This window comes from Malaclemys terrapin, chromosome 11, assembly GCF_027887155.1.
Source record: "Malaclemys terrapin pileata isolate rMalTer1 chromosome 11, rMalTer1.hap1, whole genome shotgun sequence".
In the NCBI taxonomy this organism is placed as follows: Eukaryota; Metazoa; Chordata; order Testudines; family Emydidae; genus Malaclemys; species Malaclemys terrapin.
In genome coordinates, this window is record NC_071515.1 from 3191270 (window position 1) to 3216429 (window position 25160).

General features: G+C 47.6%; 1 protein-coding gene across 1 annotated transcript in view; it reads right to left on the bottom strand.

Annotated features, from left to right (window-relative positions):
- The window catches only part of PCBP3 (poly(rC) binding protein 3), a 111248-nt gene that overhangs the window by 59608 nt on the left and 26480 nt on the right, over positions 1-25160 (bottom strand). Inside the window, exons 2-5 of the mRNA XM_054044196.1 lie at positions 8101-8247; positions 4599-4622; positions 3359-3391; positions 2619-2735 (exon numbers count right to left, since the gene is read on the bottom strand). Coding sequence (XP_053900171.1) covers positions 2619-2735; positions 3359-3391; positions 4599-4622; positions 8101-8169 — 243 coding nt within the window. The 5' untranslated portion in view covers positions 8170-8247. The remainder of the gene's footprint in view (positions 1-2618; positions 2736-3358; positions 3392-4598; positions 4623-8100; positions 8248-25160) is intronic.

Consider the following 25160-nt stretch of genomic DNA (forward strand, 5'->3'; position numbering starts at 1 on the left):
CACAAACATGCTGTTATGACTGGCCAATCTTCTGCCAAGAAATTTTACCTGAATAGGAGATAAGATAATTTTTCCAGTTCCCCAGCATGAGATCCACAGTGTATCAGCTGATGCTCGTCTGATTGGTGCTGCCCTAGACTGCATGATAAAGCTAAGCTGAGTCATACCACCACTGCACTGAAATGCGCAGGCTTTAACGAGCAGATGCCCAGAACATTTGTTGACCTTAAGACAAGAGTTGAAATATTCAGAGCAACTTAGATACACTGGGAAATGCTCCATGGTGGGAGTTAGTATATAATATTGGGGAACATCCACGGATACGTATGATATCAATGGACTTCACAGTTGCACAAGCCATACTAGTAGGGGTGTTAATTGCATTGATCTGGAAGGTTAAGAGGCAGTTGGGAAAGAGAAGAGATGTATATGAAATACAGGCTTAGATGAAGCCTTAGAAAGGATTCTATGGCTTCACTGGGGGGAGTGTTGGGAGCGAAGGCATATGTAGGCCTGACGGAAGCCTGCTGGGGATTTTAAGAGTCTGTGCTTATAACGTTGAACGGCATAAGCATAAGTAGAGCCGTGTATGTGTGAGAAATTGCAGAGCAATCATGTTTGTGAGAACAAGAAAAGATAAAATCACTAAAAAGCTAGAAAAAATTGGTTTGAACTAACACAACACCTGTACCGATGCGGGAGGAGAGCTGACATGGAAATGAGAGACTGATACATATGTATAAGACAAGATAACAAAAAGTTATAAATAATTTGCATAACAAAGGGAGGTGGAAGCTGTATTGTCCGGTGCTGGCGGCGACTGTGATGAGATCGTCCTAATGAGCTTCCTACTTGTAAGTAATTGATCACTACTTGCTGAGTATTTTCCCTTAATAAATATGTGTTAGATCTATCTGTTGAGTAAGTGAACCTCAATGGAACAATCTGTATCGAGTGTACAGATACCTCCTTCCTATTCCCATCAGCATGAGAAGGGCTGTCTTGAGGAGCTGTAACCAGGAAGCACGAGGGCACTGATTCAGGGGCGGAATTTGCCTCTATTCCCACAAGACTACATGGGAATCCTTACACTTGACAGAAAGACAATGGGCAAAGACTGAATTAAACGTGAGGCAAAACCTGAAGGAGATCACCTGCTGACAAAGTTAGAGACAGCGACCGTGTAATATACAGAGATGGTATCTCCTCCAGCACACACCACCTGTGAACTCTATCTCCTCTCAGCAGTTTTACCAAGGAGTAACGCTTTTGCTTTTCTCACCCTCCCCGGAAGAGACCACTCCTTGTGCCATCAACGCTCACAACTCTGTGTAATGCACAAAGCCCTCTATTGCAGAGGGATTTCTGTGGCTGTATTTTTCATCGGTTGAGCACAAATGTAGTGAAGGAGTGTGGTCTAGTGGATAGTGCCGTGCCCTGGGATACCTAGCCCTCGCTCTGCCACTGGCTGACTTTGGGCAAGTCACTGTACTGCCCCATGCCTCCGTTTCCCCATCTGTAGAGTGGGGATAATGATACTGATCTCCTTTGTAAAGTGCTGTGAGATCTACCAATGACAAGTGCTGGGTATTCTGAAAAGTACTGTACTGTGAGGTGCAGAAAAGGACTTTTCCCACTCAGGAACAGGTTCAGGCCTATCCCATGCCACCTCATCCAGCCAGCTCAACCTTGGCCAGGAGGGACAAGCTCTACAAATAAGTACTTCTGTTTCTAATCCTGCCCTTTTCGGTTCTTGGCCTCTCTGCTAAGACTACCTGAAACGATGCCAGTTGGTAACCTTCACCTTGCACGAGGGCTACCCCCTTCTCCACTAAGAAATGGGCGGATCTCACTCTCAGGACTGGAATGAATCTGTTGCCAGGATGTCAGGCTCCAAAACAAGAACGGAAGCAGGGCCACTCTGTATCTCCCAGCATGAGGTGGCTCTGCATGGACTCGTTCACTCCAGCTCCTGACCAGTGGATCGCCTTGTCAATGGATTTTGGCATCCCTCGGTGATTTTCCTCCCTCCCGCCCTGCTCCACCACCCCTGTTCCCCACACACACACACACACATACATGCACATACACGCACGCTCCCCCCAGCTCTCCCCTTCCCCTCTCTGCCTCACCTTTCCATCTCCCCTGCTTCCCAAGCTCCCTGGCCCTCTTACCAGGTCCGTCTGGTAGTATTCCCTGATACAGCACCGCCACCGACCGTACAGCCCATTGGCTCCTCACAGCAGCAGCCAGAGGGTGCACAGCAAGAGACTGCAGCGGCAACCTCAGAAAACTTTCCCGCCCCTGTCTCCCTACTTGATGCTCAGGCCTAGAAACTTTGTCCTGTGGTCCTCATCCCCAGCCTGAGGTGACAGCTGTGTCCTGACATTACATCGCAGCCTGGTAACACTGCGCCATGACAATGTCATGTAATGCTACATCATAATAGTGAGCTGTAGGCACGGCAGCATGATAAACTTGTGTGCACTGACCCACAATTATTTCCACCAGACTTTAGTGGTCTTGGCAGCATTAGGGATGGTCCCCCAGCTTTGGAACTTTGTCAAAAATCAGCTCACCAGTTCTCCTTCTGCAAAGGACCACGCGTGTTTCCTTACCTCCTCAAATTTGTAAGCTATCATGGCAAAAGCCTTGAAGATGGCATCAGTGGGGCCTGTGATGGTCACAATTCTTTCCGGACAGTTTCCCTCAGAGATGTTGATTCTTGCTCCACTCTAGAAAGAAAAGAAAAACATCTTCTCAGCCCTTTAAAAAGCCCATCACTGAACCATAGCTGGCTACTGACCTAGAGAAACAGGCTAGAGGTTCACCAATGACCTTAGCTCCTGCAATCTGACCAGTGTGTAGGCAGAGCCCTGCACCCATGTGGACTGCTGGTGGTTCCCCTCCAATGTAAAGGCACGCTGGCAGGGGTCAGGTTCATTTAAAAAACAAACAAACCTTTTATACGGATGTGACAACCAATCAGTACATAAAAGCACAAAGTGCTCGGACAATGAACTTGTAAGGCAAATTAATGGTTCGGGTGAATCTCCACTGAAGTTAATGGGAGCTTTCCTGAGTACGGCATGAATAAAATCTGACAAAGGGTCTCTGGCCGTAGCCTACATTTTTATTTTATGCAGCTTGCTTAAATTTCTTGAATAACGGGTCAATGGTCTTTAGTACTGAGTATGTAACTAATTGCATGTTTTCTCATAGATACAATCAAATATCTGCAGAGCTTTAGGCAACTCTACACTGAAACTCCCACAAACTGGGCCGGAGGAGCAAGGCCTTTCCATTAGTCTCCATGTCGCTTTCATTAGAAATCATTTCAAATGTCTGGGTAGCTCACCTCCTCACGCATCTTTTTCACGGTCTCTCCTTTCTGAAATCGGATGCAGAAACACAACCATTAGAATATCATCAAGAGCTTCATCCAAACACCCTATCCCGATACTGAAACTTCGTAAAGTTTCTAATACGTTTTCATAAAATACAAATACATAAAATACAGTTTAGAAAGCTGGGAGAAGAGTCCACCCCCTGTTCCCCCTCCCCAATCCTGCTAGAGCTTTGAAGTGTATTTGTATTCTGAGAATAGCCTATTAACAATTTCCTTTTCATACTCTACAGATTTTATCCCTGCGTGAATTGGAATCATGTCTGCTCACTTAACTGACAAAACAGCATTCAGATCATTCTCATAGCGATTCACAGTGAGTTTCTTCCTTTCTAATTGTCCTTCGCCATGGAAGAAGCTCAAAGACATTCATACCCATAAAAAAGTTGACTAAACAATCTGAGTGTGATAAGAAAATAATGGAAAAAACAAGGGCCACGTGTGGAGGGACAAGTATCCTCCCTCTTACCAGTCGTTGTAATGACCCCTTCTTCTACCGACCTACCAATCTGTCAAAACACTTCAGCCTTCTCCAGTAACGGTCCTCCACAATGCTGTAGTAACATCACTGCAAGCATTGTTCTTTGGGGGCAGTGCCATAGAATATCATGGCACTTTTCATAAAGGTCCAGTGGGGCAAATGATATTCTATGTTCTTTACTGTAAGTGCCATCCAATTTTGAATTTTAACACATAAGCACCTGTCCATTTTTCAGGAAGGTTATAATTGTAATTGGAGCAGTTGTGTAAACAGGTCACTTATAACTGAGTACTCTGCTATAGAAGAATTGTAGGAATTTCTTTGTTGTTATGCTAATTTGCCAAGGTCATGAAACCAATGTATTTACTGACATTTTGCTACTCTTGTGATGAGATTCATCTTTTTCCTTAATGTATCAGTGGGAACAAAATTATCATCATCCCAGAATGAACATATATATTAGTAGCCAGAGTGACACAGCAATAGTGATAGACTAGAAAAATAACAGTATTTTAGATGCATTTTGTAAGGAGAACATTCTTTGATTTCTTCTTCAGTTACATGAATAATCTATCATGCAATCAGAACAATAGATCCACATAACGATAATTTTCAGAGGTGTGTCATGCAATAATTAACAGCTGTAAAAATACAGGTTATAACTACCATACAACTAACATATACAATGATGGAATCTGAAGAAATATTTACCTTCCCAATAATGCTTCCAACTTCCTATAAAAGACCCAAACACAAAGACAGAAATTACAGAATTTAAGAAACGCCAATAAAATCTCATAGGGATATACAGGAGTTGGTGCACTCACTGAATTCAATGAATTATGAACCACACAGAGCAATTTTCAAACAGCCACAAAAAACACGGAGCAGAAAGGGAATTACTTCTTTATTTCAGAGGGGTGCTCACTTGTGTTTCCAAAGGTACATGGTGCTCTGCCCTGAGGAGGGTATAAACTCTGTTTGCTTTCTGAGGTGCCTCATAGACAGTGTTGGTTCTGAACTATGGCCCCGGTTCAGGAGATCACGTAAGTACATGCTTTCCTGAATGGGGCCTGGATGTCTGCAAAGTGAAGCCCAGTGGCTGCATGATCTCCTGGACAAGCTGGTTGCGAGGCAGCCTAGAACAGAGCTATAGCACTCTCATGGCATCATGTGCAAAAAAACAGTATCTATGTAATAAAAGGGGTTTTAATTTTTATTTAAGAAAATATGTCTCCTAACCATGGAACTATGACTCTCAGAACAGAGCAATCAGTTGTGTTTCAGTTCCATGGTACGTGGCCCTCCTTCAGCACATGAGCATGCATGTCTTCTGGCATGTTCAGCCAGTCAAGCAAAACGACAGGCTGTACATTCCCAGGTAGGCTGTATTACACTACATGACTTCACAACGAGTTCAGAAGTGGTTTGTGTTGCGGTTGATTAGCACAGCCATTCCCACAGTGAGCAAGTGAGAGGAATGTCTGTCACGCAGAGCACTACTGACACATTAGGGGGAGGCACACACCTTCCCAAATGCCATCAGTTGGAGAATTGGACTTTCCTCTAGAGCCTCGTTTCTCAGCTGGAGGATTGTGACCCCTGGGGGGTTATGAGAGGCCAACGGGGGGGGAAGGGTTGTGAGGTGTTGAAACTTTTATTACAGTCTAAAGCAAAGGAAATCTCATTCCCCCACTCCCCATAAACTCTTCCATTTCAAGATCAAGTATTCTCTGTCAGCCTCTTGAAACACACCCACAAATCAATGATACAGGCTTATCACTGAAACGTATTTTGCTCTTACTCTTTTAATAAATGGAAGGGGACGACAAACAGCTTTGACTTTAAATACTAAGTCAATGCCAACCTGAGAAGGTGAGAAACACTGCTCTAAAGCTGTGGAATGGTGCTAAATTCATGTGACTTCAATGTATAATAATGCTCCATCAGGTCTCATCCTTCACTAAGCTCTGCAAAGAGCTCCTTGCCTTTAAAAGTGGGAAATGAAGAGGAAGAGTCTTGATATCATCTCCTTGGTACACAGACTTCTATTGTCTGGTATTTTTGATCAGTTCTCCCAGTATTCCCCAGCAGCCCCAGAGTTTTCAAAGGCATGAGGTGGGTAGGCACCAAGGCTGCAGGGCACCAGTCTGACTCACGCTTTTGAAAGCTTGGGATGGGCAGAGCTGTGGCTTTGAAACCACAAGGTGCCATTTGCCTGAGCAGGCTGCTTGGGCTGACTCCTGCAGTGAAGGCTCTTGGGGGGAAGCAGTCCCTTGTTCACATGGCACATGAGGGCTGCACCGATACAGCCACGGTCACAGCTGTCGACTGCTGGCACCCGAGGAGTCTGACAGGGCACACAGAGTGGGGGGCCTGGCTGACAGAGACACTGTCTCTCATCACAGCAGGGCACTGGGTGGCTCCATCTGTGACTGTAACGCCTTGGATCACGATGGTGACCAGGAAATGGCAGTGAATGTGGCTCAATGTGGCTGGAGATCCGAGTGCAGCCAGAGAGCTTGCGGGGAGGGAAATTCGGAAAGGAATCTATGGAGTCTGTGCAAAGTCTATGCAAATGACCCATGTTCATGGCCCTGCGGGTCTGCACCCATCTGCGTCTCCCTAGCATGTGGAAACCATTCATTACATTGTGCACTCAGGGAGCAGCTGGAAGAAGTGGAACATGGTCAGAGAGGTGCTTGGTGTCCCAGTGCACAGCCCAGCACAGGCCTGGGAGATGCTGAAAAGAAACCTGAGCATGGGAACGCATCCCCAGGGAGGGCACGGCTGGTCCTGGTGATGGGCCGTGGAGGGATGCACTGTCTGGGAGAGGACAAGCTAAGCTTCTGCCCTCACATAGAAATACTGCGCTCCAGGGTCCCACGCTCACCAGTGCTGAGCTGTCAGGCAGCCCCAGAGCAAGAAGAACAAGCATTCTTTGCAATGCTGGGCTAAAGACAATGGCTAGCCCCCGTCGGAGGGGGTGCTGAAGGGTGGGCTCTGGCCCCAGAGGCTGCTATCCCCAGCGTCCAGAATATCAGACTCCCCATCTCCCCACTCCTGCACTCCCCTGGGCTCGCTGCCCCGTCCCTCACTCCAGTAGCTGCCATGGGTAGAGATGTGCGCTCCTGTCTGCTCTCTCCCATCGTCTGCCTCTGGCGGATTCACCTGCCTGCACGAAGGGCTGCACATGTTGCACCAGAGAGCACCCCTAGGCCCTGTTCCTGCTGTGCCCTCACACACAAGGGCACCAGAAAGTGGGCCAGGTGTGTTCCCCCCAGCCCTGCCTGACCATCCTCTGGGGCTGGTGGGCTGGGGCCCGGAACACCCTCAAGCATATTACTGCATACTATGGGTATGGGGGGGTTACATTAACACAAGCACTGCCCTCTGTCCCCCCAGCCGTCCCATGCCACAGACCAGTGGCTTTCTCCTTGTCTCCCTCTCAGTGTGGCCCATCCCTGGCAGGGGGGCATCTTCCAAGCCCCTCCATGCTGCCTTGTGCCTTTGCCTCAAGGCGCCTCCCGCGCTTTTTCCAGCAGAGCCCTGAAATGGTGGAAGGCTGGTGGCTTGTGGTGGAGAATGGGGAGAGAGACAGTGCCTGGACCCTGGTCTGTGTTTGCTATCTCAGCCCTTGGGATGGCTGGAGAGGGCCCTCCAGCTGGTGCCAGTTCCTGTGATAACATGGGGCCAGTGTGGGGGGAGGGCTCTGTGTGCGTGTGAGCACATGTGTGAGGGTGTGGCAGGGAGTCCCCCTCACTCTGTGTCTGTCTAATGGATTGTTCCCACGGCTCTGCCTGGGGAGCCGCAGCAGGGCTGAGCCAAAGCCATGCATGTCCTGCCTCCTGGGCCCTTAGCCCAGCCCTGCCCAGAAGATGGCAAGCAGAGGGGGAGTCTATCTGCTCCTGCTGAGTTTGTCATGCGAAAGCAGGTGGAGCCGGGACATCGCTCAACCTGTGCAATGGGGGAAGTCAGCTCACTCCTGTCAGGGCTGGCCCAAGCAGGGAGCAGGAATTGCACCCCTCAGAGTCACAGTTCCCTCCCAGGCTTCTCCTGGAGCAGCGCAGTGACACGGCGCCCCTTGCTCGGGGTGGGGCCGACCAGCTCGATCTAGCATTTCACCTTCCTCCATTTGGTAAACACTGATTACTTCATTGTTCCGGGCAATGGAGCTGAAATGAAGACAACAAAATGTGCATCCACCCCTTACCTTTCCATGCATGAGCAGCCGGATGGTGAGAGTAACATTCAGGCCACCTTCCGAGACTTTTGATTCCATTTCCTACCGAGTGCGGGAGATGTGTGGTAAGGAACAGGAAGGCCCCAAGGAAGCACAAGACAGCCCTAAAACAATCACCTGTAAGGAGACAGAGGAAAAGCTGCTTAGTGCTCCCTGCTTTATGAATCAGTGGAGTCTACCAGCTGAGTTCACTCTTTCCACAACACCTGCTGCCAATGGCCGGGGACTTGGACAGGGCCTTCCGTGGAACATGAGCCAGCTTGGAGACAAGGGACATTTGGAAGGTTCTGTTCACTGACTGATGGGGAGATGCTTTGCTCTGCCCTTGCCCTGCTCAGCTAGGCATGCAGCTCCCATGGTCAGGGCTCCTGAATACTCATGGGTTTGCTTTGTTTTTGTTACAGTAAAAGGATGTGACACGCAGTGTGACGTGGCAAGAGCTCACTGCATGGGGCACATCAAAAACAGAAGAGTGAGGTAGGGGCTCACCCCCATCTGGGACAGACAAAGGGTATGTCTGCACTGCGGCTGGCCCGTGCAGGGTCCTAGATCCCAGGCTCCAGCCCAAATCTGAACGTCCACACTGCAATTAGACAACCCTGGAACCCAAGCCCGAGTCAGTTGGCACAGGCCAGCGGTGGGGTTTTAATCACAGTGTAAACACACCCAATGAGTGCAGCCAGTCTTTGTAATACAGATTTTTCATCTTGCTTATAACCAAGGGTAGAACCTACCCAGCCAGCTTTTCTTCCCAGAGCGAGGTGCTAGCTCTGCTCACGTGCTGCTGAACTTTTATTTGTGGTTTTCTCTTTGGGTCAGCTCCTCGGCTTGCAGATCTCCAGCTTCACGAGCTGCATAGGAATTCTGCAAGGGGAATCCCTGCTTATCGAGAGCCAGCTCAGTGCTACCCCCACCTCAGGCAAAGTGGCGGGAATGGGGAAGAGGGAAGTGTGCCTTGGGGCATAGGGAGCCTGACGTGCACCAGGGGCCAAAGCATTCTCTGGATGACCCAAGGATCAGAGAAACACAAAGGTGGCATGTGCTAATTCCCTCTGGTCCTGTGCCAAGCACACCTGGGTGTGCCAGAGAACCTGGGCCAGATGTTTATTGTCTACAACTGCAGCTGAAACCAAACGCATCCAGTGGGCTGTTATACTCACTAGCAGCCACAAGCAATGACGCTTTTTCCGATTGGTTACATGTGAGCTATAGACATTCATGGATACATGGCGAGAAGGGACCATCAGATCAACTAATCTGACCACCTGTGTAGCACGGCCCATTACAATTCACCCAGTTACCCTGTCCTCAGCCCAGGCATTTGTGTTTGTATAGGCATATCTTCCAGAAAGGCATCCAGTCTGAAGACATCACGAGATGGAGAATGCACCACTCCCAGGGAGGTTGGCTCCAATGGATAATTCGCCTTCACTGTTAACAATCCACACCTGACTTCTAATTTGAATTTGTCTGGCTTCAGCTTCCAGCCACTGGTGCTTGTTACATTTTTCTCCACTAGATTAAAGAGCCCTGTAGTATCTGGTATTTTTCTTCTTGTGAAGGTCCTTACACATCTCAGTTCCTTCCATTTGACTTAACGTACCAATCATTTCATCCATCTAACCTGCCAAAACAAATGCCCTTAAGGCAATGGAAAACCTTCCCTCTCTCCACTGGACCAGTGAGTTGCCCTGTGGGACCATGACAGCCAGCAGAAGACCACTGTACTACACTCATTACAGCCATCTGCAATTGCTCTTGGTTTCCACATGGCAATGTTCCATGGTGGAAGAAACAGGGCCAGCCCACAACATTTTGGCACCTGAGGCCGGGAGCTCAAATCTGAATGGAAAGGTCTCAATTCTGCCCTCTTCCTGTTCTACTCCTCTCATGGTACTGCTCAGCTGCCTACCCCAATAAAGAACTAACAACTTAAAATGCCTTGTTCAAAAATTTTAAGTAACACTTAACTTTCAAACGCCTGAACAGCAAACGTAACTTTTTCTTGTCTGCATAGTAAACACTGGCATTTTTATCTGTTTGAATAATCAAAGTGGTGCTTTCCGTGCTGCCTTGGTTGCAAAGATTTGAATTGCTTCCTGCTGAAGGTCCACAGTCTGGGCCAGCTCATACTCTATTGAGATGGTTGCAAGGCCGACCGGCCTCTCCTGTGTCATTGTGGAGCGGAGATGTGTTTTTATTAACTTCAGCTTGGAGAAGCTGCGTTCTCCACTGGCAACTGTTACAGGAAGTGTTAGAAGTATGCGCAGAGCAACAAAAGCATTTGGAAAGAGGGTGGTCAGCTTATTTGTGCACATATACTCCAGAACAGCCTTTGGAGTTGATCCTGCTGAAATGCATCTTGAAAGGGCTCTCAATTAATCACCTAAATCACTCACATCAATATCTGTGCATCTAGAGCAGAGAGAATACAGATGCACCAGCAGCAGACACAATTTTCTACACGCTGGGTCCTAGTGGCGCCCCCCAGAGTCTGGCACCTGAGGCGGCTGCCTCAGTTCGCCTCATGGTAAAGCCAGCCCTGGGAAAAATGTCCCTGGCACATAGTCCTATGGTAGAAGGAGCTTCCCTTGGGGAGAGAGGAGATGGGAGAAAGCCGCACATCATTAGGGTGCATGGCTGATTAAGCTAGGGTTGGGAGAGACTGGAATGACCAAACTCCATCAGTAACATTTCACATTCAGGAGGTCACCATTCAACGATTATTTGTATTGTAGCAGCCCTGGCAGCACCATGCCTCATGGATCATGGCCCTTCTGTGTGTCCCCCTCTTTCCTTCTCCTTCCCCATCACTTTCTTCTCCTCCATTCTTGTCACTGATGGAGCTGTCTCCCCACTCTCTTCCTGTAACCTCTCCATTCACCCCAGCAACCCCATCCCATATTGTTTCATGACCTCCCTTATACCCACTCTCTTCCTGTTTTCACTTCTCTCTTACACTTTTCACTGCCTATCACTCTCATCTACTTTCTTCCCCTCACAATATAAGCATTGTCTCCCAACCATAAAACCCCACAGAGTCATAGAAATGTAGGACTGGAAGAGACCTCGAGAAGTCATCTAGTCCAGTTCCCTGCGCTAAGGCAGGACTATGTATTATCTAGACCAGGGGTCAGCAACCTTTCAGAAGTGGTGTGCCGAGTCTTCATTTATTCACTCTGATTTAAGGTTTCGCGTGCCAGTAATACATTTTAATGTTTTTAGAAGGTCTCTTTCTATAAGTTTATAATATATAACTAAACTATTGTTGTATGTAAAGTAAATAAGGTTTTTAAAATGTTTAAGAAGCTTCATTTAAAATTAAATTAAAATGCAGAGCCCCCGGACCGGTGGCCAGGACCTGGGCAGTGTGAGTGCCACTGAAAATCAACTCGCGTGCCACCTTTGGCACACGTGCCATAGGTTGCCTACCCCTGATCTAGACCATCCTTGACAGGTGTTTGTCTAACCTGCTCCTAAATACTCCAGTGGTGGATATTCCACAACTTCTTAAGAGAATTTGTTCCAGTGCTTAATCACCCTGACCATTAGGAAGTTTTCCTAATATCCAACCTAAATCTCTGTTGCTGCAGTTTAAGCCCATTGCTTCTTGTCCTATCCTCAGAGGTTAAGGAGAACAATTTATACTTCTCCTATTTATGTACCTTTTATGTACTTGAAGATTGTTATCATGTCCCCCCTCAGTCTTCTCTCCCGACTAAGCAAACCCAATTTTTTCAAATCTTTCCTCACAAGTCATGTTTTCTAGACCTTTAATCATTTTGTTGCTCTCTTCTGGACTTTCGACTTTCTCTAATTAGTCCACGTCTTTCCCTACGTGTGGTGCCCAGTACTGAACACATTATTCCAGGTGAGGCCTTATCAGCACTGAAGAATTATTTCTCACGTCTTGCTTACAACACTCCTGCTAATACATCCCAGAGTGATGTTTGATTGTTTTGTGACAGTGTTACACTGTTGACCCATATTTAGCTTGTGATCCACTAAAACTCCCAGATCCCTTTCCGCAGTACTCCTTCCTAGTCAGTCATTTCCATTTTGCATTTGTGCAATTGATTGTTCCTTCCTAAGTGGAGTACTTTGCATTTGTCCTTATTGAATTTCACCCTATTTACTTCAGACCATTTCTCCAGTTTGTCCAGATCACTTTGAATTTTAATTCTGTCCTCCAAAGCACTTGCAACGCCTCCCAGCTTGGTATCATCTGCAAACTTTATCAGTGTACTCTCTATGCCATTATCTAAATCACTGATGAAGATATTGAATAGAACCAGACCCAGGACAGATTCTTCCAGTTTGGCTGTGAGCCATTGATAACTAATCTCTGAGTGTGGTTAGAACCATAAAATACCAGGGTTGGAAGGGACCTCAGGAGGTCATCTAGTCCAACCCCCTGCTCAAAGGGGGACTAATCCCCAGACAGATTTTTGCTCCAGATCCCTAAATGGCCCCCTCAAGGATTGAACTCACAACCCTGGGTTTAGCAGGCCAACACTTAAACATCTAAGCTATCCCTCCCCCCAAAAAACTGGTTCTCCAACCAGTTCCAACCATCTTTGACCCTTGATCCTGCCTTACTCTCCTATTACCTCCCTGTGACCCATGACCCTGCCTCACTCTCCTACCACCTCCCCATCTCCTTTTATCTCTAAACACATCAACTGTACTATCTACTAGAGTCACCTTCCCCATAGCCCTTCCGCTCTGGTTGCCATCCTCTCCAGCCCACTGCACCCATCAGGGTGTCTAATGCTCTAAGCCATCTTTGCACCTCCCCTATTCTTAGGGTTGCTGAGAGGCAGAAACAATTGCCACCACACACACACACACCCACTAGCCTGACTCTCCTCTTCCCCTCCCAGGAGTCCCCCTCACTGGCCTGACCTCCTGCCCCCTCCCTGGACCCTTCCTGGGGTAACCCTGGGGCAATTTCTACCTCTTTATGTTACCAGGGAGGAATGGAAAATGAATCCCATTGTTCTAACCCGTCCCCAGGTTCTCCATCACCACTGGCAAAGTGTTTCAATCACGTTGTCTAGTCTAGGTGTGTTCTGTTGAACAACATCCTCCATTTCAGACCGTGCTGAAATACCTACTGGGATGGAAAGTGGTGACATTGCATCTGCCACCCTCTCACACCATTTATCACTCTCCTGAACTCAGTCCAGCAGAGAAAATAAGGCATGTCACAACCTGCACAGCCACGCCACAATTTACACAGAAACGGCAACAGCGAAGACGCTCAGACCCTTTCATCCTCTGCATTAGGCGTGTGCAGGGATTGCAGCACTCATGGGAGGTCCAAGGGGATGGCTTGAGGGGCAGTTAATGGGGGATCATTTCTGTAAGAGTTGATTATCCAGCAGTCTGTAGGGTGCAGTTGTGCCCTGGGCAGTTCAGGAGGAAGGTGGGCTCTGCTAGCTAGTCACAGAGTATTTCAGGCAGCTTACAAGCCTCTGTTAGGCATCATTTATTTTTACAAGTCTAATGATAACCAACCATTAAAGACCAGTCTGATGGCTGTGGGCAGGAGTATAGATGTGATGGAGAGAGCGGGGGGGAGGGAGGGTGAATCAGTAATTAGTAGTGTGTTTTGCTTGCTCACTGCAGGTCACAGCTTGAAACAGGTCCCCAGTCAGTCGGGTCTCTCCCTCGCGGAATGAAAACTAAAGCTCTATTTACCCTCCGAAGGCAAAATCCATCCGAGCCGATTTCTGGGGCTGCCTAATCCCTGCCTGTTTAATGCACTTTATAAATGACTCTATTCCTGTCCCTAAATTAACAGGGGAAAGGCTCTCGTTGGTGGATCCTGATTCTTTCCAAACTCATAGCAGTCGCCTTCCCCAACCTGACGGTGCAGAGCCCCAGGGCTCCTGGCATGCTGTCAAGAGTGCCCTCAATTACCTGCCAGCTCTGCCAGTCCTGCAGTAATGGGGCCACAGGGTCTCTCTGCCCCAGGCTGTAGGGCATCTTAGCCACAACTGCTGCACACAGAGAAAATACATTTCCAGGAGGGACAGTCCTAATTAGGACAGCTCAGCCCCCCGGGGCAGGGAGCTCTGGCCTCTCTGAAGGGAGCTGCACCCGCCCCCCACCCAGACTGTGGGGTCAGCATGACACTGAGCCTTCCAGAGCAGTAGGAAAAGGAGACAAAGGGACACGAGTGCTCAAGGATCCAGGAGGGGGAGTCAAGGATGTCAAGGAGAAAAGCATTGTTCGGGGGGCTGAGGGGAGAAGGCAGGCAGTTCCTGGCTGGTATGTTCTTGGTGCAGCCATTGGAGGGAAAAACCTGGGGTCAGCCCAAGGGTTCAGCTGCCCTTATTTTATGAGTGCAAGTGGGATCAAAGTGGCAGTGTGGTAGTGCCATAGTCTAGCAGCTTCAGTCAATAAATAGTTCGCCACCCCTCCCTCCTCCCACCTAACAATGAACCCCCGAAGGGGCAGGTTGGCGCCAGCGCCCTGCATTAAGAACATCAGGAAAGAGACTAGAAAAGAGTATAAACAATGAAGCACAAGCAATTGCAGCTACTTCATAGCCTGACCAGGGAACATATCGCTTCTCCCTGCACCGATGGCCCTGTGGCGCCGATCCTGGCCCTCTTACTGGAATCAATGGGATGGCCTGCAGAGCTCCAGCAGTAATGGTGGCAGAGCCTGGCGCCCCCAGAGCACATCCTAGCGGCTCAGGCAGTGCAGCAGAGCGGGGTCGTGGGGGAAACGCATTGCACACACAGCCTGAGAAAACACCTCACACGGCGTAGGACAGCTTTCCGATACTACAAATAGCCAAGACGTCCCAGCATGCTGGGCCACGCTCTTCAGGCTATCTTGGGAGGTGGGCTACACAAAAGAGATTGCGAGGCCTCCCCAGCCCGTGGCTCAAGGCATGCAGGGACAAAGCAGGTGGGCAGGAGGGGTGGGGAGAGGGTACACCTTTGGCTCCACCCCTACAATGCAACAGCCAGTAGAAAGGACCTGGCATGGAGGGCTCAGCAGACAAATACCCCTACAACGACAGGAAACACCAATGTGCTGACCCTTGCACACGGCAAGAGGGAAAACACAATGTAGCCCTGAATGTCCGGTTCACAACTCACATTTAAAGGTCTGATCGAATTTGCCATCTTTCAGTTACATGATGTACACCATCATGTATGAAATGCATATGCAAGGAATGGTTTAGCAAATCCTTATGGGAGATACTTATCTGAGCTGTAACCGATTTGAGGGGTTTGTTTCTGTGAACTGTGTGTTTTTATTCCTTCCTCCGTATCCAACAAATGCAGAACCCTGAATCAGTCAGTTATGTAAATGTTTCCAATTGATTGAAAAAGTGGGTCATGTGTTAGCCAAATGCTCCTGGCTTTAAGATTTATCAGCGTTATTAAATTAAACACGCTTCATGCTTCAATGAGCAGCAAAGCTACATTGGCCTTTTCTTAATCATACTGGTGAAAGGTAAGTCTTTTATATTTGAGTTCATAAACTGCCTGAAAAACGTGAGGGATAGTACAGCCAAGGCATTGACTTTAGCTATGTGCCTTTCGCCATTTGGTAATTACCCACAGAGACAAAGGGCTTAAAAACAATGTTCCCAACACGTTATTTTGTGTGTTTCAGAACAATGCGTTCTATGTCCTGCCCAAAAATAGCGAGAGGCCATTTAAAGCTTCTCCTCTTCAGAGGCCATCATCTTCTGCTTATTTCAGAGAAGCCTTGAAATTGCTTCTTTGTCTTTCTCCTTGAAGGCCCCACAGATACCATTATGTCTAGTCCAATGGATCCAAAATATAAGGGGCCAGATTCAGACCTGGGTAAGTAGGTGCACCTCCACTGACGTCAATGGCATTGCATCAGCTTCCAGAGGGGCAAAACCTGGCCCAAAGACTGAAGAGCTGTAGCGAGCTGAAGTTTTCCTCTGCTGTAGATTGGCTATGAAAGGTCAGTGGGCCCATCAGAACAGGAGCCAGATATACTGTTGGAGGCGCTGTTCCATAGCTCCTTGGCACACTGAACCACCTAATTCCCCAATAAAAGAATCTCTGAGTATGCTGGGAATGGCACTGGGAATGAGCTCCTTCCTCCAATGGCCCCGCTGACTGAGAACATTGGGCACCAGAGAGGGCTCTCTTGGGGCAAGCATCCAGCATCCAGTGATGAGAATATGGATGGAGTCCCTCTGAGCACTCCTATGGGGAGGAGGGAAGGGCCTTGGCAGTACCCAGTGAGCAGGGAAGGAAAGCCCATTGCTCCTGTACTATAGGCAGGACACCAGCCCACCTGTCCATCCCCCCTTGCCTGTGCAGGAGTTACTTTAGCCACAGGACGTACAATACAAACACGCCCCTGTCCTGCTGGAGGACAACTGGCGGCGGTGGTTGGGTCCGGTGTGAGCCACAATCCATCGCTGTGGGGCAGGGATGCTGGAAGCAATCTGGGGCAATGCTTTCACACACACAAGGAGCCCTTACTTCCACCAGAGTGCTGCATGCGGGAGCATCATTACTAAAAATGATCACACAACCTCGCAGTCCAGGGCGTGGTTCCTCCCTCTGCCAATGACACAGACAAAACATAAGGAACCTTTTCATGCATGTTAAAATAAAGCCACATCTTTGTTTTTTGCTTTTTTTGGCATATTCCCAGCATGCATTTCTCTAGTGAGTAGCAAATATGGCCCCTGGCAGAGAACTGGGCACAATTTTCTTCTTGATGTTTAAAATCCATTTCCTGTTTTTCAAATAGAAAAATTGCCAAAAGGAAGTGTTCTTTAAAAACCTATACAGAAAACCACCCTGTAAACAGCTGATCAGCAAAGTGACATAGCAGAAGGAAAAGAGGGGAGAACAGATTAAACCAAACAATGAAAGCATTTCCCCTCCCCCTTCTCTCTGCACTTTCATCACAATTTTGGATTGACTGGCTTAATGAGAGGTGGAATTTCTTTGGGTGTTTTTTTTTTTTTAATTTTTGATTATTTCAAAATTTCAAAAAATCATGTTTGGAAATAAAACACGATAAACAAAAATATTCTATTAAAAGAATTAGAAATATCAGTAAATTAAATTAAAAATCAGTTGAAATGAAAGTGAAAACCTAGTCTGATATAAAACCAAACGAACGTTCAGGATTTTCCCCCAACCTCTCCATTAGGAAGACACGGGAGACAGAAGGGGGCATGAAATGAAGCATTTTGATCTGGGCTCCACAAAACATCCTTCAGGTTGGTTCACATGTCAGACGTGCAACAAAGCTACAATGTCTAGAACAGGAGCCAGATATACATTGGAAGGGAGCAGAGGGTGTCTGATCGGTACAATTTCCCCCCTAATTTGAAGAAGTAGTTTCCTACTGGGCACAGATGAGTCTATTTGCATAGTCAGCTGACTGGCAAAGTGAAGGCAGGGTTCAGACTCATGCTACGGGTGCATGAATCTGCATTTGTCACTGCCTGGGTTTAACTTTAGCCTGCATTGAACACCGTCTTTATTTTGGAGCACAAAGGCTCGACAGCAACTTGACTTGAAAAGGGTGTTGCCTATTTTAACTACAGCTGGTTGCAAATTTCTCCCTGAAAAGGTTTTAACGATTTTTGGATTGTTAATTTTAAAAAATGCCTGTTAGAACCAAATGATTTTTTTATGAAAAATGTTTGTCTGGTTCAAAATTTTCCAAATTTTGTTAAAATAATTCAGGACCATTTTTATGTGTTGGCTCCAACTCATTTAAATGAAAATTGGGAAATTCTGCACACACACAAAATCAAATGAAATGAAAATCGTTTTGTTTCCTTCAAAATTGTGAAAGCAAATGGCCATTCTGTGTTACCAGCTCTAATTTTAAGTGCATCTCTATTGAAGTAAAGGAGATTATTAGTGACTCCAGCTGGCTTTCGATCAGGCCCTTAAGCTGGGACCATCCCTGCAGTCTGTGACCCTTCTACCACAGGAAATTACAGTAGTCCAGAGGGCTATTCATGTGAGCAAGGCTCTGCAGGACTGGGCACTGTGTTTGAGGCTCGCCTCTATTGCTCCAGTCTCTTGCCTACCAAAATCCGAGTAAAAGCCGCACTTCCTGCATTCAGAGTGCCGCCTCTAGGAGACAGCGGAGAGCCCTCTAGGCTGGCAGGTCTTGCTCTTGTGTTTGCTCTTTTGTCAAGCACTTATAAAGGCCCTGCATGGAAGTGCTGAACGGATCCAGTATCCACCAGCACCCTCCCATGCTCCCTATAGGTATAACAGTGCCAACTCAGCTGCTTTGAGGCCCTGGGTGCATTAGTCGCACGCTAGCAAATCTTCGGACATCTCAGGCCTTAAAAATGAAATGAACCACACAACGTAAGTCAGGACATAATCAGTCCTCAGGCTTCAAACACAGCTGAACCAATTTGGAAACCTGTTGTACTCTCGAGATACCCTACAGAATGTGGTCCTCTATACACCAATGATAGTGGAGTTCGGTGCAGGCTGCTGTAGCCAGCCCCCTGCCCCAGAAGCACAGAGTGTGCTAACACCACACAGAAGGTAAACACACAGTGCAGAGCAGGCCTGGACCTCAGCCTACATCACTACGCTACTGAAGAGAGAGGTGCTGGCTGCCATCAGTTCCCACACAGCTTTGGGAGAAAGGCGGTCATTTAGTCTTTCAGAATTAGAGCAATTTTAACCTGTTATTACAGCAGACGGTGGCTTTGTGTATATAACACAAATATCCGCCTTCCCCCTCCCCCCCCCCGCCCGACATCCCCACTCCCTCCTCCACCCACACGTTGTCATGTTTCGGCCATACCCCTAGCCACAATTTGCAGGCAGCATTCCCTCTCCATGCACACTGCTCCGTCTGGTACTGCAGTTCCTGGGCATGGTCCCCACACTGCCTGCCAAGACTCTTCCTTCCACTCCCAGCCCCAGGTAGGGCACCCAGCCCTGATTCCTAGCCACCCCACTCATGCACAGCGCAGGCTCTCGTTGGCCTTTCCCTGCCCCATGGTGCCAGGCCCCACTCACGTCCTGAAGCCATGACTTCTACTTATCGCCCTCAGTCCTAGCCTTACCCCACACCTGCTGTGGCTCCAGCTCCCACGTCTCTGTCCCTGTAAGCCACAGACCTAGCCCCGTCCCCTGGCCATCCCCAGGCCATCCCCATCCCCAGGCCTATGTTTAAAACTTTACCCAGGCACCAGGCCTATCCCAGGCCTTGGTGTGCACTGTTGTTAGCGTTGGGTAAGAACACTACCCCCAAGCTCTGACAGGGCCCCTTGGACAAAGATGGGTAGGTCCCCCGTGACATACCAAGGTACAGGTTTATCACAGCACTCATTAGTCTGGATTGTATTCCAGTAAGTCACATATCTCCATCGCTGCCTTGGCCAGCTCTCTTTCAAAAGCCCTCCACAGGGTCCCAAGAAAGGGGGGAGTGCCGACCCAGGAGGGAACTAGCTTCACCACCACTATTTCTAGATGGGAACGGGAGACCTGTGCATGGACCACCAACCCGTATATGAGCCCTGAGATCAGAAGTAGGCCCCGTCAATTTGTGCTGGTACGACTGTGCAGGACTTGGCCTGTATTTTCCTTTCCACCTACGTGCAGCCCCCATTAAGTCACAGAGGCGTCACATTCTACAGAAGAATAGAGTCACCATCCTGCTCCCACGGGCACATTTAAGTGGCCTGAAGGGGGACATAGCGGGGGGGTGAGGAACAGAACGTGGGAGAGGATGGCAAGAGGCCCGATAGAGAGACACAGTCAGTTTATGTAGGCCCATAGAACCGAACCCCAGGAAGGGAGGGAGCTGACTTATCAGACCATCGATAAGGCACTGCAACGCAGCACTGCACAGCAGTCTGGAAGCACCTTCCTGCTGAGGGGGACCTGCCTGCTCCATTGGAACCAGGAAGCTGGAAGAAGAGCATGGACCCCAGAGCTGAGGCAGCGGCACGGAGGCTCTGCATGTTTGGGCCTTTATCTGCTCTATGTCGGGGAGCTGTGGGTCTTAGGGTCTGAACCTCTGCTCCTTCTTTGGTGGGACAACCCCTTGCCCCAATGGAATAATTTGGAGAAAACATGACAATAGGAATCTCATGGAGTTTTCCTCCGCCCGGGCCCCTGCCACAGGAGGCTACAATCTGCCCCAGAGCTGTGAGAAGCAGAAGACAGAAGTCCGGAACCCTTCTTGCCCACACTTACCATGGGACGACACTCCCTCCTGGAACACGCATGGTCCATTGATTCATTCAAATACAGAGTCTGAGGAGTTTATATTGAAAGCACACACTGATCTGAATTAAATAGGTCTGACGGTCCTTGTCAGGGTGCATTGTCGTGGTGAAACCAGTGAGGTGAAAAGAATCCCTCAGCATTACCACTCCCTTCTCGTCGGCAAGCAGAGCTGAGAAACGTTTCTTTCCTAGGATCCTTCTTTGTGGGAATAAGATCATCCACTATGGTGCAGAGATTTGTGAAAATATTAATAAAGATCCAACTTCATTACCATTGCAGTGAGCTGACAACATTTTTCAGTCCTGTACAGTGCTCAAAATCTCGCTCATTTCCTCAGATCCAAAGCAGATCTCATGATAAAACTAGAGTGGGTCAGAAAATGGAAGGTTTTGATGTGGAAAATTTCAGGTTCTTGGCAAAAAAATACAAAATGAATTTTTTTGGAAGAAAACCAAACAATATTGGCTAAAATTAAAAAATTCCATTCAGAAATGCTATGAAAGTTGCACTTAGAATATCAGAGTTGGAGGGGCCTCAGGAGGTCATCTAGTCCAACCCCCTGCTCAAAGCAGGACCAATCCCCAGACAGATTTTTGCCCCAGATCCCCAAACTGCTCCCTCAAGGATTGAGCTCACAACTGTGGGGTTAGCAGGCCAATGCTCAAACCACTGAGCTATCCCTCCACCTCATCCCAGCCAGGGCTTTGTCAAGCCTGACCTTAAAAACCTCTAAGGAAGGAGATTCCACCACCTCCCTAGGTAACCCATTCCAGTGCTTCACCACCCTCCTAGTGAAAAAGTTTTTCCTAATATCCAACCTAAACCTCCCCCACTGCAACTTGAGAGCATTACTCCTTGTTCGTCATCCGCCACCACTGAGAACAGTCTAGATCCATCCTCTTTGGAACCCCCTTTCAGGCAGTTGAAAGCAGCTATCAAATCCCCCCTCACTCTTCTCTTCTGCAGACAAAATAATTCCACTTCCCTCAGCCTCTCCTCATAAGTCATGTGCCCCAGCCCCCTAATCATTTTTGTTGCCCTCGGCTGGACTCTTTCCAATTTTTCCACATCCTTCTTGTAGTGTAGAGCCCCAAACTGGACACAGTACTCCAGATGAGGCCTCACCAATGTCACGTCCCTCGATCTACTGGCAATGCTCCTACTTATACAGCCCAAAATGCCGTTAGCCTTCTTGGCAACAAGGGCACCCTGTTGACTCATATCCAGCTTTTCGTCCACTGTAACCCCTAGGTCCTTTTCTGCAGAACTGCTACCTAGCCACTCGGTCCCTAGCCTGTAGCAGTGCATGGGATTCTTCCGTCCTAAGTGCAGGACTCTGCACTTGTCCTTGTTGAATTTCATCAGATTTCTTTTGGCCCAATCCTCCAATTTATCTAGGTCCCTCTGTATCCTATCCCTACCTTCCAGCATATCTACCACTCCTCCCAGTTTAGTGTCATCTGCAATATTGCTGAGGGTGCAATCCACGCCATCCTCTGGAAGATATTGAACAAAACCAGCCCCAGGACCGACCCTTGGGGCACTCCGCTTGATACCGGCTGCCAACTAGACATGGAGCCATTGATCACTACCTGTTGAGCCCGATGATCTAGCCAGCTTTCTATCCACCTTATAGTCCATTCATCCAGCCCATATTCACTTTTGATGCCACATGTCTCCATTCTCCTCTTTGGCCTGGAGTCTCTGGCTGGACGACATCTCCCATAATGCACTATCGTCCCTCCTTGCAGAGCTGTCATCATGGGAGTCCCCAGCTGCAGTGCATCATGGGAGCTGTAGTCCAGCCAGGGCACCCAGCCTATAGAGGGGAAGGGGTCATGAGAGGAATCTGAAGTATAAGCCATTGTGATGGCATTTCTAAATTTTAAAAAAATTGATTTTCAGTCAAGTGTTTTCAGGTTTTAATCAAAATTTTTCATTTTCAGATGAATTTTTTTTAGTTTTTCAGATGGAATTTTCTGTAGAAAGCAGACACATTTCATGCAGAAATTTTGTTTAGTTAAAAACTTAATTTTCCATAACAAAAAGTTTTGATGGAAAATTTTCAACCAGCCCTAAGTCAAACTTTACCAGGAAGAAGTGGTCTCCTCACATCCGCCACAACATGATAAATGTTGGTAGCTTTTATCAATCCTAAAGAAAACTTAAACTGCAATTTCCTGAGTGCATCTTAAAAAGGTTCCCAAAACCAAAACCCCATGAAAACATTTTGTAAACTTCATAGGCTCCTCAGTATTTCAGGACCGTGGAGTTAAGCCATGAACAGTGGACACAATGGGCCCAATCCTTGGCCAAAACCAATGGCAAAATTCCTATGTACTTCAACAGACCAGGATTCAGTACTACAGGCCAAAAATATCAAACTTGGTTACTTAAAATTAGACCTTTAACCTCGAGCTGGGCAAAATTTTCATCCAAAACCTTTTTTCACTAAAAAAATGCAGATTCAGGTCAACCAAAACATTTTGCAAAATTATGTCAATTTCAGAAAATTGTTGCAGTTGAATAAAAAAGAATAAATATTTTGGAAATATCAAAATGAATCATTTCAATATTTCCAGCTAGATTCATAAGGGGACTTATGCACCATGCACAAAACTGAGGAGGGTGGGGGTTTTGCCTGCCATACCCAAAAGCCCCACAGTTAGTGCACTCATGTGGGAGGCCTGGGTTGAAATCCCCACTATGGGGCAGGCAAGTTTGAAAATGCCGGCCAATAGCTTCCTCTGGATGAGCGTGCTAGACTCCCACTGCCTCAGCCATTCTGTGCACCACAATGTACTTGGCAGGGCTGGCTGCAAACTGTCTCTCTGTTTCATTAGGCGGGAATAGTCTCACGCCAGGCAAATTCACTGCTCAAGATTGCATTTTTGGTGGTGAGGGAGAAAGGCAGGAAAGAAGGTTTAAATACCTCCAATTATTTAGCACATCCTCAATGTTATTAAGACCAACAGCTTGATACCTCCCAGAGACTCAGAGTCATAGATTCCGAGGCCAGAAGGGACCATTGTGATAATCTAGTCTGACCTGCTGTATAGCACAGGCCAGAGAACTTCCCCAAAATAATTCCTAGAGCAGATCTTTTAGAAAAAATCCTGTCTTGATTTAAACATTGCCAGTGGTAGAGAATCCACCATGATCTATGGTAAATTGTTCCAATGGTTAGTTACCCTCACTGTTAAAAAATTACACCTTATTTCCAGTCTGAATTTGTTTAGCTTCAACTTCCAGCCATTGGATTACTTTATACTTTTGCCTGCTAGGTTTAAGAGCCCATTATCAAATATTTCTTCCCCATGTACGTACTTACAGACTGCGATAAAGTCATCCCTGAACCTTCTCTTTGTTAAACTAAATAGACAGAACTCCTCGGGTCTATCACTATAAGACATTTTCTAATCCTTTAATCATTCTTATGGTTCTTCTCTGACTCCTCTCCAATTTATCAACATCCTCTTGAATTTTGGGCACCACAACTGGACACAGTATGCCAGCAGTGATCACAACAGTGCCAATACAGATGTAAAATAATCTCTCTACTCCTACTTGAGATTCCCCTGTTTATGCATACAAGGATTGCATTAGCTCCTTTGGCTACAGCATCGTACTGGGAACTCATGTTCAGATGATTATCCACCATGACCCCCAAATCTTTTCAGAGTCACTGCTTCCCAGGGTAGAGTCCCTGATTGTATAAGTGTGGCCTACGTTTTTCGTTCTTAGATGTTCCTTGTTTGAAAAAATAACTGATTTTTTAGATTTGGGAAGAACAGTAGATCTAAAATACTTGGACTTCAGTGACACTATAGCATATGGGAAATTATTAGTAAAATTAGGGAAGATGGGGATCAGTACAAGAATTGTAAGAAGCTGGCTAAAGGGGAGAAGGCAACATGTGCAGAAAGGTGAATTATTGGATTAGAGGGAGGTTACTAGTGGAGTTCCTCAAGGATCAGTCTTGGGACCAATCTTATTTAGTACTTTTATTAATGGCCTTGGCACAAAAAGTAGGAGTGTGGTAATGGAATTTGCTGATGATATGAATTTGGAAGACATCATCAATACAGAGAAGTATCAAAATATTACATAAAAAGATTTAAATGAGGGTGAAGAGTGATTTAAGAAAAAGGACAATGTTGGCACATAAACAGATGGATATAAACTGGCCGTGAACAAATTCAGGCTGGACATTAGAAGTAGATTTTTAACCATGAGATGGGTGTGGTTCTGGAACAGCCTCTGAATAGGAGTTCTGGGGACAAATAACCAAATTAGTTTTAAAAGAGAGGTGGACACATTTATGAGTGGAATTGTATGATGGTTTTGCTCATGATGGCAGGGGGTAGGGCTTAACAGTCCTGGGGCTCTGTGGTGGGGTGGCTGCCCCACCCCCATGAGAGAGGGGGCTAGAGTAAGCCAGAGCGGCTGCACAGGCCGGCAGCCAATTAGGGCTAGGCTAGACCCTATATAAAGGCGGCCCAGGAAGGCGCAGGCAGTCTGTCTCAGACCTTCATGGGGGAGGGTCTATCTCCAGAGCAGGAGACTAGCACCTCGGACAGAGCAGTGCTGGGCAGGCTTGGGGGGAGCATACTAGGGCTCCGGCCCAATACCTGCCAGACTGCAGGCCCTGATAGAAAGGGCCTAGAGGGTGCGAGGGGCCAGAGGGGAAGTGGCCCAGGGACAGTTGGACAAGGGGAGAGAAGGAGGGCAGGGAGGCTGCCACAGAGGGTGCCTGGGTCAGGACCCAGAGTAGTGGGTGGGCCTGGG